Raw genomic sequence first — 14,808 nt, forward strand, 5'->3', positions numbered from 1 at the left:
CTTCACATATGTAATCCTTGTGACAAGACCTTTCTTTGGATACCATCAACTTTGAACCTTTGGTCTTGACCTTGGAGATTGACCTACTTTTGAAAAAACTTTAAATTTGGCCATAACTTTTGAAAAATTGGTGCTAGGGCTCTCATATTTCACATGTGTAATCCTTGTGACAAGTCCTTCCTTTGGATACCAACAGCTTTGACCCTTTGACCTTGACCTTGGAGTTTGACCTACTTTTGAAAAACTTTATCCTTGGCCATAACTTTTGAAAAATTGGTGCTATGGCTCTCATATTTCACATGTGTAATCCTTGTGACAAGTCCTTCCTTTGGATACCAACAGCTTTGACCCTTTGACCTTGACCTTGGAGTTTGACCTACTTTTGAAAAACTTTATCCTTGGCCATAACTTGTGAACCGTTGGAGCTAGGGCTTTCATACTTCACGTATGTAATCCTTGTGACAAGACCTTCCTTTGGATACCAACAACTTTGACCTTGGAGTTTGACCTACTTTTGAAAAACTTTTACCTTGGCCGTAACTTGTGAACCGTTTGTGCTAGGGATTTTATACTTCACATATGTAATCCTTGTGACAAGACCTTCCTTTGGATACCAACAATTGTAATTCATTGACCTTGACCTTGGAGTTTGACCTACTTTTGGAAAACTTAAACCTTGGTCATAACTTTTGAACGATTGGTGCCTCATCTTTATATTTCACCAGTATATTTCTTGTGAGAAGGCCTTTCCTTAGGTACCATTATTTTTTACCATTTGTCCTTGACCTTGATGTTTGACTTACTTGAAAAACTTTAACCTTTTCCATATCTATTCATAGCTATTCAATGGTTGCTGCTAGGGCTCTCATATTTCACAGGTATATTCCTCGAGACAAGACATTACTTTGGGTACCAACATATTTGATTTGAATTTGAGAAAGTTAAACCTTTGCTATAAGTTGCCATACGGGGGCATCAGTGTTTCACAAACACATCTTGTTTGATACAGAAAAGGAAAAGTTACCTATCAATGTCAATTTTTATGAAAAAGCAAAAAAATTCAGATTTATTTTCTAGCAAATATCAAACATTAATAGAAAGATAAAGTCACGCGAGCCATGAAACGGTTGACCATTGATATTTCTTTATGATAGCATTAAAATCTGATTTGAAACAATTTAAATGTTTCAGAAAATAGTACATGTATCGTCATTTGGTTTTCCTAACAAATTTAGGGAAAAATATTCGGAAAATATAAACTGAAAAAACCCCCAATAAAAGTCATTTAAAGCAGAAATCTCACTCATTGTTCTTGAAAGGAAAAAAAGTATTTTTTAAAGCTTACATAATGGTCATGTCTGTCTGTGTCTTATAATACTAATTCACACATTAATTCACTGGCTGATCAAAAAAGCCAGCTATTTTTCCTCCACATGAAAAAAGTCTTCAAATCTACAGTATATTATTCTTCCATTTTTACACTATATATTTCATTGAAAAACCACTTTTTTGTTTTGTTTGTTTTTTGTTCAACGTCCCTCTCGAGAATTTTTCACTCATATGGAGACGCCACCACTTGCTGGTGGAGAGCTGCAACTTTATACATGTACCTATACTCGGCACTTAGGGCAATAGAGCAGTGAGGGGTCATTTTTGTGCTAACACCTACTGCGACACGTGGCGCAGTGGTTAGAGAGTCTGCTCTAGAGTCGCGAAGTAAGGAGCTGATCCTTACATCGCGGGTTCGAATCCTACTGTTGGACGTGGAGACCGGTCCTTCGGATGAGACCGTAGAAACCGAGGTCCCGTGTCTCAGTAGGTGCTGGTACAAAAAAGATCCTTCACTGCTCAATGGCCTTGAGTCCCGAGGATAGGTCAAAATTTGCAGCTCTCCACCGGCAAGTGGTGGCGTCTCCATATGAGTGAAAAATTCTCGAGAGGGACGTTAAACAATAAACAAACAAACAAAAAAACTGTGCCACGCATACGACAACAATTTTTTTAAAGTCTTAATGTGACGCCAATTTTAGCCCAATTTCCATAATTTTTTAACTGAATAATGCAGAACAGTTTAAATTTTCTTGTCTTATAATGCTAAACAAAATGATACACTAATCATTGAGAAAAGTTTGTTAAATCGTATAGAAAAAAATTTCTAACCTCAAATTACTATGATTTCTTAACAAAGTAGAGACGTAAAATTTTTAAATTGCATTTGACATGTGATGTCACCGCAATGCCTACAGATAAAATAATGTGGAATAATGTGAAGAAACTGCAAAGAATTCTACATTGTATGCTATTTTAGTCATAAAAAATGAGCAACAAGTAACACTGCAATGATATTTTAGGAAAATGTCATTTTTCAATGAAGTATATTGTGGAAAAATAAAATTATGACTCACTTATGGCCAGGTATTATAGAACAGCTCCACAGGCAACAATAATAATAACATAAGAAAGGTAAACATTCCCTTCAATATAATTGTCCAGATTTACCTAGTACTTTGGTCTTGAAATAACCATATTGTACATTAATAACAAATACATGTATGACTAGTATAAATAAATTGCGGAAACCTTTAACCTCATCTTGTATATACAGTAACTATACAAATAATTTATATAATTTCATCTTTTTATTAGAACGGTTCATTTCTAGGATGATTTCACGTTATATTTCAATATATACGCAGATTTTCTTTTTAAAAAAAATAAGTACTTTCTTCGAAGCAGTTGCTTTTATTTGAGGACTTGAGGCATAATGAAGACAAGAACATACGAAATGAACTTTTTTTCAAACTAAATACATCTTTATTTTCCGTTGAAAATTACCAATGATATTTTACCAATCAAGGGATATGTATGGTATCTACATAAAAATGATTCGAAAATAAAAGTGTTTTTACTAAAGGTAAAGATTTCAAAAAAAAAAAAAAATTATATATGATATCACAAACATTAATCAGACGTTGGGAAATTTGAAATATTGAAGGTTATGAAGATACATGACGATATCAATATTAAAATTTACTGACAAAAAGCATATTTTAAAGGATCAATTAAGAAAGAAAAATGAGGTATGAAACTCAAAATATATATTTGCTGAATCCTTTCATTCTATGAATTCATAAATTTATGTACACAGCAGGAAGCAGAATGGAAGGTGAAACACATATATAGCGCAAGAAATTCATGCTAATAAAATTATATTAAACAACAGTGGAATTCATATTGGTAGTTCAAGAGTGTTGACATAGCATGTGGATATATATAGATGTCCTCCGAAGTATTCCTGACCCATAGGGGTCAAATGTAGATTACCTCAAAATATTAGTTCTTGGTGGCACTAGCAAACGGAACTCTTCAGTGAATCGAGGCAACATTCCACGAGGTCAAAAAGGTTAGGGTACGTCATCAGTTGAAGATTTCGTCGGAGCACTGGGATCAGGAAAGGTAAACAATACCCCGCTATTTCACACCTGCAAGAAGTCGCGAAAAAAGGCGCATAAAATTGAATCTGTGTGGACTCTTAATTGATTTATCGGTTTATAGGCGAAACACCTGGCGAATTGTTTTGATATGTTTGCAAAAATGATATGAAATGAGTGATTTAGAAATGTGTAAAGTTTTCCTACATGTAGGGAAATCTGTCTTTTTTGGTTCTGGGGTGTACTTTATAATGACGTTTGGGGTGGTAGAAATATTTGGAATGAAATAGAGAAATGAAAAAGCAAATATATTAGGTCAGGAGCAGGTGCAACACAAAATAGTCCATACTTATAACTTTTATTTTTTTTTAAATCATATTTTCCAACTAAACCTTTTCAGTTGAAGAGAAAGTTACTACAAGTAGTTTGTACATGTATGTAAAAATTGGTAGACTGAAACATACATGTATCAATAGTTTGTAGATAAGATTTCGCTTACTTTTTCAAATCTTTTATAAAAGATTTACCCGTTAACCTGATATTTTTAAAAATTCAGTTTTCCCCACTTTTTGCCATATCTCTCCAGTCATAATCTCCTACATTCCTATGAGGTCTGATTAAGATGCACAAATACTCGACAAATTAGTAAATTCGAAAGACCATGTAAATATAAACATGTAAACTTGTGTGAAGACTGATTCTAGGAGTTGTACAGTCATGCATTTTGAATCCGTCATGCTAAGTAGTCTAATTTGAGGGGTAAATTTCCAGATTCTTTATATTTAGTTCTAAACTGAAAGAAATAGAATGTGCCTCAAAAAGTTAGATGTAAAAGATACATTTTGAGTTGATGAATCATAAATACATTTATTAACATGCTGAGAGAGAGAGAGAGAGAGAGAGAGAGAGAGAGAGAGAGAGAGAGAGAGAGAGAGAAGCCAGAATATAGAATTGTTCAGAAATGAAAGTTTCTTGTACACTGGATATATAAATCATGCTTTATTTAAAAAGGGACAAAGATTAAAACATCTCTTTGCACATACTTAAGCCTATATTGGGCTATTGACTAAATCCTTAAAAACCCACTTAAACAAATTGAAAGATAAAATTTCCCGGTCGGTGTAATTTGTGACTCTTGAATGAAGTTGGTCGGTAGCGACTTTCAGGTGCGGTAGGTTATCGCTGTCGAGTCATAAGCCAGCAACCATAATATATACGTTTGTCCGAGGCGATTCGAATTAAGATGGCTTGTTTCAGACCCGCAGCAAATGACAACGAACAATTTAATGGTGGTAAATGAAAGGAAATTTAACTTAAACGCGTAGTTACCAGATTCATGGGGGTTACTGCTACTTCAGTTGCCGAGTTACACAATTAGCATTTATTGAACTTTGGAGATAAATAACAACTTCCCGTTTCCTTAAGTTGAATAACAAAAGAATCTATATTATATAAATTGAAATTTATATCTACAATTGGGCAATCTCGCTCGTCGACTTGTTCAAAAAACAAAACAAAACAGAGTCGCATAAAAGTATAGCCCGCATAGAAAGTAATTTTCAGGTATGTTTGTTATAAAACGGTATAGTAATCCACCTTTTTTATTGCCATGTATTAGCCAATAATACGTATATCTAGCTATCTCATTATTTTAAAAAAACAATCATGTATGGCACGACAAATTCACAAAAATTAGACAGTCATAGTTTAACACTAATAGTTTAACAGTTGATAAAATGGTTTACCGATTGTAAACTATGATTAACGAACCGTAAACTATAGTTAAGAATTCGTTAACTATTATTGTTTTCATCTGTAAAACTATATTTAACGGTAAAAAATAATCGGGATCGGGATTCCGAAGAAACACACCAAAAATTCTGTGGTAAATAATAGTTTTAAAAATGTCAAATTAACTGATATTATGACAGTGGCAACATTTAAAATGTAGCAGAAAATAGAATATTTCTTAAGTGTAAATGAAAAAACTGCCCATATGGCGAAAATTACCCAAAAGGATTGAGAAAACAAACAAACAAAATTAGTACACGAACGGCGGCAAAAATAAAAAATGGCGGTTTTCAGTAAAATAAGTAAAGCAGACCAAGAGGTGATCATGAACTCGTTTTATTGGGACTCGGTCCTAAATACGGCACACTATCAATTCCCAGATGTACCAAAACTTCCAACTGGAAAAGCAGCTCATGCTGAGCTGGAGCATATAGACAAAAACCTATACAAACCAAATGCAAAAATGGTGTCCTTCAGGGTACAAGACAAAAACCGTTTGATGAACTGGTTAAAATGTTTAGCTTACAGATATCACTATCAGTTTGGTAAAAGAAAGGAATTCAAATGTGAATGGATTGATAGATTGAAGGATGGAAGTGAGGAATTAATCGATGAAGTTCTAGTTAGATTGTTGTCTGTCGATATAGAAGGCGAGGAGATGGAAAAAATCATTACTATCAATGTATATTTTTCTACCCACTTGATCACTGTTCAGGGAAACAACTACCTTCATTGGGTAGATGACGAATTTCCACACTTAAAATCTGTTGTGGAAAATATGTCCACACAAGACAACTCTGAGACAAAAGTGAAAAACCTACTTGACGTGTCAGCTGAATATGATGAATTCCAGTCATTTCTTAGTAGTAATAAGAAAACGTTTTCAACGCCAAGAATCATCTCTCCAAACACAGTCGCCTCACCAAATAATATGCAAACCATAGAATCAGGTATTTGTTCAAGGTTTAGCACCTTGGACAGAAAGATTGATGTATTCAATAACAATCTTTTGGAGAAAATAAACAATTTGGAAGAAATCATTTCCAGAAATAGCCAAGAGAACGAAATTAATCATAGTGTTCTTCAATCGAGAAATAAAGAACTGGAAAATAAAATAAACTACTTACTGGCAGAAATGGGAAAAAAGGAAGAGAAAATCAAGGAACTCAAAAAAGAAATAAGCAGGTTGAAAGAAGACAAAAAAGAAAACAAAAATGAGAAAGAGCAGCAGAAGGAAAACAAAAATGAAGAGAAAGACAATGAAATGAATGTGATGTTAGAAGAGAATAACAGTGTTAAGTGTCTAATTCCAACTGCAAACAGATATGAAGCCCTCTCAACTGATGTTGAAGAACCAGGTGCAATGCACCAAACAAGGTCAGACATATCATGTGAAATGCCAAAAAAGAAACAAGATCTGCCTATTGAAGTCATCATGGACTCACATGGAAAATGGTTAGATCCAAAATGGATGTACAAGAACAAAGATTTAAGAATAACAGTACTGGGTGCAGGAAAAAAGAACATCAAGGGAGCAATGGAACATATTCAGAGTATAACATTTCCAAAACACTTAATCATAGGAGTTGGGTGTAACGACCTGTCCAACGAAAACCCAGAAGATGTCTCACTCAGATTTAAAGAAATGATAACTAAAAATCCAACAAATTGTGTCCTTCACATTCTACCCATATTTGAAAGATATGGAGACAGTACATACAACCAAAAAGTTACAGAGACCAACAGAGAACTACAGAAATTATGTGAGGAAAATGGTGTAAACTTCATCAAAATAAACAAAATATCATCAGAAAATCCTCAAAATTACACAAGGGATGGAGTGCACTTTAGTAACATAGGAAGGAAAAATCTTGTCATTATGATAAAGCAACATCTGAATCCACATCTAGGAATGAAACCATATGACCAATATCAAAAACATGAATCACAAAATCATCTGCATCACAAAAGGGAACATTACCAAAATGATCAAAGACAATATTACCAAAGGAAACAGCATCGCCGCATTGATCAATGGCAAACAAGCGGAGAATGGAGACAATATAATTTCAAGAACCACCTAAACACAAGTGAACGAAAGCACCAGAATAAACATCTTGAACGAAATCAACCACAAAAAACACAGGGGAACCAAAATGTTCAAGAGCCAATAACGAAGGAGTCTCAAATGAGAGAACTTCTAGAACAGATGTTGAAATTTTTGTAGATACATGGAAGACCAGCATGATACCAATCATTCAATCTAGTCATTATCTAAGTCATAATACTCTCTTGTTATTATTATTTCTCTTTTCCTCAGGTTGTGTGTTGTAAAACTGAAGTAAGAGTAGTCAATATATACCTGGTTGTGTTTTAAATGGTTGTTCTAAACTTGATATATGTATCTGCCATTTATATTTTTATGTCACTGTCAGAATGTTAGCTTGATTTTTCTTATAATTTTGAAATGTCATCGCTAAATATAGCATACTGGAATGTACATGGTCTCAGTGATGAAAAGTTAAATGATGATCTTTTAAGAAACTTTTGTACAAAATATGATATTGTTTGTTTAGCTGAAACAATGCTGAAGGATTCAACAAGAAATCTTCCAGGATTTTCTCCACCATTTGTATTGAACTCAAAAAAGACAAAGAAAAGGGGTAGACCATCAGGTGGATTACATGTATATATTAAACCTACAATATACAAACACTTCAAAAAAGTATTTCAAAGTGAAAATAGCATTTGGCTTGAAATTAACACTCGAAATACAAAATCACAACAGAATATTGATTCATATTATTTTTGCTTCTGTTATATAAAACCATACGTAAGTAAGGCAAAATCGGAAGAAATATTTTCTAATTTAGAAAATGAAATTGCAAACTATAGAAGCAAAGGAGAAATTTTTGTTTGTGGAGATTTTAATGCTCGTACAGGAGGGCTGCAAGATTTTATACAACATGACACACTGAATGATACATTTTTGGATTGCCCTCTACCAGAATACATATATGAACCTGACATTTCAGTGAACAGAAACCAACTTGATAAGACATCAAATTTACATGGACACCTAATTACAGATATTTGCAAAACATATAGATTATCCATCCTGAATGGAAGATTTCTTGGTGACTCACTTGGCTATTTTACATTTTTTAATTCTAATGGTTCAAGCACTGTTGACTATATGTTGGCATCAAGTCAGTTGTATCATAAAATTGAACATTTTAATGTATTACCTCCTACAGAAATATCAGATCATTGCCTTATAACTGCAAGTATTAATATGAACACAAATGTGTTTTGCAATGAAAAATATAAAATGCACTCTTTGAAGGGGAAATATCTCTGGTCAAGCACTTGTAAAAACCAATATGCAGAAGCTATTAATGAGGAAGAAACTAAAAATCAAATACTAATGTTGGATAATTTACTTGACCAAATATATGATGATAACACATATGATTCAAATGATCTCGTTTATAAACTATCAAGTATTATAATTAATGCAGCTAATAAAAGTGTTCCATTTAAACCTGCAAAATTTACAAAATCACAACGAAAAAATAAACAAAGACCAAAATGGATGACTACAGATTGCTTACTCCTACGAAAAGAAGTTAGAAATTTAGGGAAGAAAGTACACAAATATCCAAACAACTGTGAACTAAAACATGCCTTTGCAAAATGTAGAAAAGATTATAATAAACTAAGAAAAAGTCTTAAATCTAATTTTTACAATAGTATTGCAGAACAAATTAACACACTTTCGCCACAAAACTCCAGTAAATTTTGGAATAAGATAAAAGAAAATAAATCAAAGAAAACTAATGCAGAAACAATTGGAATTTCAGAATTCGTTGACCACTACAAATCCTTACTGAACATTCAATATACTGATGAAGAGAGCTTGAAATACAAGTACACTGAACTAAATACTGAACCAAATCCATTAGACTTTTTGTTTACTCAAGATGAAATAGAACAAAGCATTTTAAAGCTGAAAAATGGTAAAAGTGCTGGGCCTGACTTAATTTTAAATGAGTTTATTAAAACAAACAATACTACCCTTTTACCTGTCCTTACAAAACTGTTTAATATTCTACTTAAAAATGGAAAAATGCCCAAAGAATGGAACCTTTCACTTATAACATCATTATACAAAAATGGTGATCCTAATAATACAAACAATTATAGGGGTCTCAGTGTTACAAGTTGTTTAGGAAAACTTTTTACAGGCCTTCTACAGAAACGCTTAGATAATTATCTTGAGTCAAATAACCTACTAAGTCAATATCAATCTGGATTTAGAAAAGGTCATAGGACCACTGACAATATATTTGTACTAAAAACACTTGTAAACAAATATCTTTATACAAAGAAACAGAATTTATATGTGTGCTTTGTAGATTTTTCAAAAGCATTTGATACTGTGTGGAGATCTGCACTTTTATACAAATTGAATGAAAAGGGTATTGGTGGTAACTTTCTCAAACTTTTGACAGACATGTATACAAATACATACTATTCTTGTAAAAAGGACAATCAAATGAGTGAAAAATTTAAAGCTAATAGAGGAGTCAAACAAGGTGATAATTTAAGTCCAACACTTTTCAATATCTTTGTTGATGATTTTGTGAATTATCTTAAAAATGTAAGCACAAATCCTGCATATCTAGATACTATGCCAATAAATCATATGTTTTTTGCTGATGATCTGGTCCTTGTATCAGAATCAGAAGTTGGTCTACAAAACTGTATAGATGTTTTAGGAAAATATTGTTCAGACTGGAAATTGTGTGTTAATATGGATAAAACAGATGTTATGATTTTTTCAAGAAAAACAGATGATGAAACATCATTTAGATTTTATTACAATCACCAAATGATTAACATAATGAATGAATATAAATATTTGGGTGTTGTGTTCAGATCTGATGGAAAAATGAAATTTGCAGCTGAACAACTATCAGAACGTGCTAGGAAAGCATATTATGCTATTAAATCAAATTTTCCTGCAAACATTAATTTTTCAGCTGAAATTATGTTAAAATTATACCAGTCAATGATAATACCAATTATGACTTATGGATCTGAAGTATGGATAACTGACTTCAAATGTGATTTAATGTCTTCAGACCAATTTCCTTTTGAAAAAACACAACACTTAATATTTAAAGACATACTAGGGGTACATAGAAAGGCATCAAATCTTGCTGTTTTATGTGAATTGGGTCGTTTTCCTTTGTACTATTTATGTTATGAATATATGTTTAAATATTTTAAGAGACTTAAGGAAATGGAAAACAAACATGATTATAATAATTATTTAGTGATTTCTGCATTTAAAGAAGACAAAAAACTTGTATCTAGAATATCTTGGCAAAGAAAACTGTCTTCATTACTACAAAAATTAAATATCACTTCTTTGGATATTTCTCACACAACCTTGAAAAACAAATTACAAGAGCATTACCAAAACAAGATACATGAACAACTGAAAAATATAAGCAAATCAAACTCTGGAAAGTTAGCTTTTTATAGTAAAATTGTAATTCAAAATGAATACAAATTGCAAAGTTATTTAAAGCTGCCTTTAAAGAAAAGTTTTAGATCTGTATTAACAAAATTAAGGATCAGTGCCCATCCATTGTATATTGAAACGGGCAGATATTGTAAACCCCCTATTCCTAGAGAAAAACGTTTATGCTATTCATGTAAATTATTTATTGAAGATGAAAAACATTTTGTTCTATACTGTTCAAAGTATGACCAATTTAGATGCAATTATACTGATATATTTAATGTAAACACATATACTAGTGATAATCCCATTAGAAAAATTGTCAATCCTACAAATATTACAACTGCTAGAAGGATATGTTGTTTTTTGAAAAAGTGCTTTGACACCAGAAAAGAAAGTCAGCAATGAATACTTAGAAATATGTGAATATACTCTACATTATTTTGTTCAACTCACATTTGTCATTTTGTATATGTATGTATTATTCTTGTTAATTCGTTTTATGTCATGACTGTATGCCGACATGGTAATTGTCAATAAAGTGAATTGAATTGAAAATTTAACGGTAGTAAACAACTAGGTTATCGCCTGTGAATAAACTTTAACATTAGATTTTGCTGATAAGTATCTGTTGGGAAACTTTTCCCAAGTACCGTGAGATTTGGTGCCAAGCGAAGCGAGGTACCAAATCGAATGGCAGGGAAAAGTTTAACAACATACTTAAGTACACGTTTCACTCGAGAAATTAAACCCTTTGTGTCTGAAAGTACTTCACAGAAATTTCTATTTTTAGTAACCATGGCAACACCGTTCATCGAAATCAAAAACCAATATACAGAACTATGTATCGTAGTGTAGTCTACTTGTGTGCCAAGTTATATTGAAATCAGACCAAAATTGTAGGTGGAGTATTATTTTGAATGTATTTCACAGAAATTTCTATTTTTAATAACCATGGCAACACCGTTCATCGAAACCAAAAATTGATAAAGATAATTATGTATCTTAGCGTAGTCTACTTGTGTGCCAAGTTATATTGATAGCAGTCCAAAAGTGTAGGAGTATTATTTTGAATGTATTTCACAGAAATTTCTATTTTTAGTAACCATGGCAACAACACAGAATTATGTATCTTAGTGTAGTCTACTTGTTTGCCAAGTTATATTGAAATCAGACCAACACTGTAGGAGGAGTAGCATTTTAAAAAATTGTTTATAGACAGACAGACGGACAGACAGACAGCTAGGCGGACGGACGACGGACACCTTACTATCGCATAAGCTCTTCTGGTCTCTGACCAGTAGAACTAAAAATTTTGATATCTTTACCTATAAAGGTATGTAAAAAATTTAGCCTTATATATAAATACCAATGCTAATAAGCATGATATGAAATTAGAAATGATTTATGGTGTTTTGCAACGGTAGGAAACACTTTATAAGCTATGCATTATAAAATAATTGAAGTACACAGAAGAAGCTAAAGTACTGTATAAGTATAAAATCATGCAATTTTTTTTCAATTGCCTGGATACCTATAATAGTTTTTTATCCTACAATGTTTTTGTTGATCAATTTCCAATTAGAAAATGCATAGTAGGTGTCTTTATTCGCATTTCCTGAAAATTTATTTGAGATTTACTAATTTTTCTATATAATATGACTAACTTTAATGATGAAGTTTGAACAATTACCATGGATAAATTCACATTACTTTGGGAATTCAGAGACATTTTTTTGTGAGCATTTTCAATTATTCAATGCCTGATTTTCAGATCTTGAGGGTCGGACTACCTTTATGATTATTCACACGATTGCATGAAGCTTGGGATTGCAGTGTACCAAGTGATTTGGTAGCTGCAAAAACCCTTTGATCGAGGTGTGAAACGTACTAAATATAGATTCTCATTTGTAAACTATAATTTATATTCGTTAACCATAGTTAAGAGTAGTAAATCATAGATTCACAAATAGTGAAACTATAGATAAACTATGTTTTACATTGAATTTTGTTTTTAAGACCGTAGAACATTAACTGGCAATATTGGAAATATGCACCTTACGTCATTTCCATCTATTACAGTCAAAGCAATGAAATGGGTGGATACAATTAGGCGAGGGGGTCTGAGAATACATGGGATTAGAATTCTAGTTTGAAATTTATTTTCAATCCACCTCAGCTACTCTCATACGCTCAGTGCTAGTGATAGACCAAGAAGATAAATAATTTCAACTTTTGAATACATGTTGTTTTAAATTTACATAAATCTGAGTTTTCTGTCCAATGTTTTTTTTGAAAAGAAATAATAAGAGGACGACCATTTAATTCGGGGGTGGGAATGGGGGTTTAGGTCTTAGAAACAAGCAGAAAATCTGTCAGTTTGGAAAGCCCTCTCCCTTTTCCGTTTTTGCTTGTCAACCGTTTTTCAGCGAAGAAGAAATAAAATAATATCTTTTGTCATCATAGACATAAATATACAATGTATTCTGATCTGTGAAGCCATGAACAGAAATACATTTACAACTACCACCTTAGAACCAATTGGCTGTCCCCTGAAAGAATATATTTATATCTTCTGTAACTGTAACGTTTGTCTTTAAAATTATTGGATTGAAAATTCTGATTTACATTATTTTCAAACATTATGGGAATTGAAATTATTTCGTCTTTTGGATCATACAATAACACTTTGCATATGAAAACTGCTTGGGTTGATTATAAATCAACTTCAAACTTGAATTTCAGTCCAGTGTTTTCTCAGACGTCCGTTCCGAATTGTACTCGCCCATATCGTTGCCTATCATCAAATATTGTGTATTTTCAATCTTGCCAGTTAATGTTTCGCGGCCCTAATACTGACTTTATGAACCCATGCCGATCATTCCTTTAAAAGAAATACTTGTTTCCATATCCTATTAGAATTGCTTTCAAATGCTAGAAAATTTTCTTCTTATGTCAACAAGTATGATATAATTTTAAAGCAAATAGAACAAATTTTACAGAAAAAAAATCGTAGCTTAGCAAATTCTTATGTTGTAACTAGGAATCAGGCACGGATCCAGGAATTGAAGTTAGGGGCGCAAAAGGTAGACAGGGGGTCTGGGGGCAGTTTTGAGGCCCCCAGTGGGTCCAGGGCGAAGGCCTGGTGGAGGCACAGGAGGCGAAGTCCCCGGAAGCTCTTGGAATCTAGAGATTTTGTTGGATAAAACTGAGTTCTACCGAGTAGACATATTTATATTTTCTCGACGAAACTATGATTTACGCTTACTTTGACATATTTTTTTTTTGGAGTCCGCCACTGAAAATAATCGTATCTACGAGGATTGTTCCAGAAAAACGCAATCTTTTTTTTTTTTTTTTTTTTTTTTGTTTTTGTTTTTGTTTTGTTTTTGTTTTTTTTTTTTTGTTTTTGTTTTTGTTTTTTTGTTTTTTTTTTTTTTACTTATGTTATAAAGTTGAAAATTTATCATGCATCATGATCAACATTTTTTTTTCCATTCTTGGTATAAATTTTAATTTAATATCATAGCAGTATAACATAGTATAAATACCATTTTTCTTTTTCAATCAAACTTATTTTACAGAATAAATGTTTTACATGTAACCCCTTCCTTTTCCACAAAGATGAATTGAAAATACTAAGTCATACCCGACAATCCATGCAAAAATTATTATAATACGCTTTAAGAAAGATAACTCATTTCACTTAACGTACAAATTCGTGATGTTTACACAAAGAGCAGCTTCCGTAAATTTTTTATCTTATAAAGAAATCTTTGTAAAGGAAAAAAAATACATACTCTCAAAATGCATGATCACAATACGGACAAAATAAGAAGATGGAGAATGGAAGTACTGCTTTGATATGCTGTGTAATATGCTGTGATATATTTTACATTGAAGGAGGAATGCTACATCAAAATTTTATTTCATAGATCTTTAAGACATCCCTTTTACATTATGATTTCAGCATTGAAAGGCCGATATTAGCTCTTAATTATTTTATTAGAATTTTTTCCAATTTTTCATAGAAAATGAAATAAAAGTTTTATT

The 14,808-nt window shown here is 32.2% G+C and overlaps 2 protein-coding genes across 2 annotated transcripts in view; one reads left to right on the plus strand and one right to left on the minus strand.

The window, feature by feature from the left end:
* Positions 1-14,104, minus strand: part of LOC133201479 (cytoplasmic tRNA 2-thiolation protein 1-like) — a 319,235-nt gene extending 305,131 nt beyond the window's left edge. Inside the window, exon 1 of the mRNA XM_061337281.1 lies at positions 14,094-14,104. The gene's annotated coding sequence lies outside the window, so the exon portion shown is untranslated. The remainder of the gene's footprint in view (positions 1-14,093) is intronic.
* On the plus strand, positions 5,503-7,449 carry LOC133201457 (uncharacterized). Its single transcript, XM_061337260.1, has one exon. It carries the CDS (start codon positions 5,503-5,505, stop codon positions 7,447-7,449), a length of 1,947 nt encoding a protein of 648 aa, XP_061193244.1.
* Positions 14,105-14,808: the final 704 nt, after the last annotated feature.

Source organism: Saccostrea echinata, unplaced genomic scaffold, assembly GCF_033153115.1.
Source record: "Saccostrea echinata isolate AGI-Se365-2 ecotype Australia unplaced genomic scaffold, CSIRO_AGI_Sech_v1 ptg000044l, whole genome shotgun sequence".
NCBI lineage: Eukaryota > Metazoa > Mollusca > Bivalvia > Ostreida > Ostreidae > Saccostrea > Saccostrea echinata.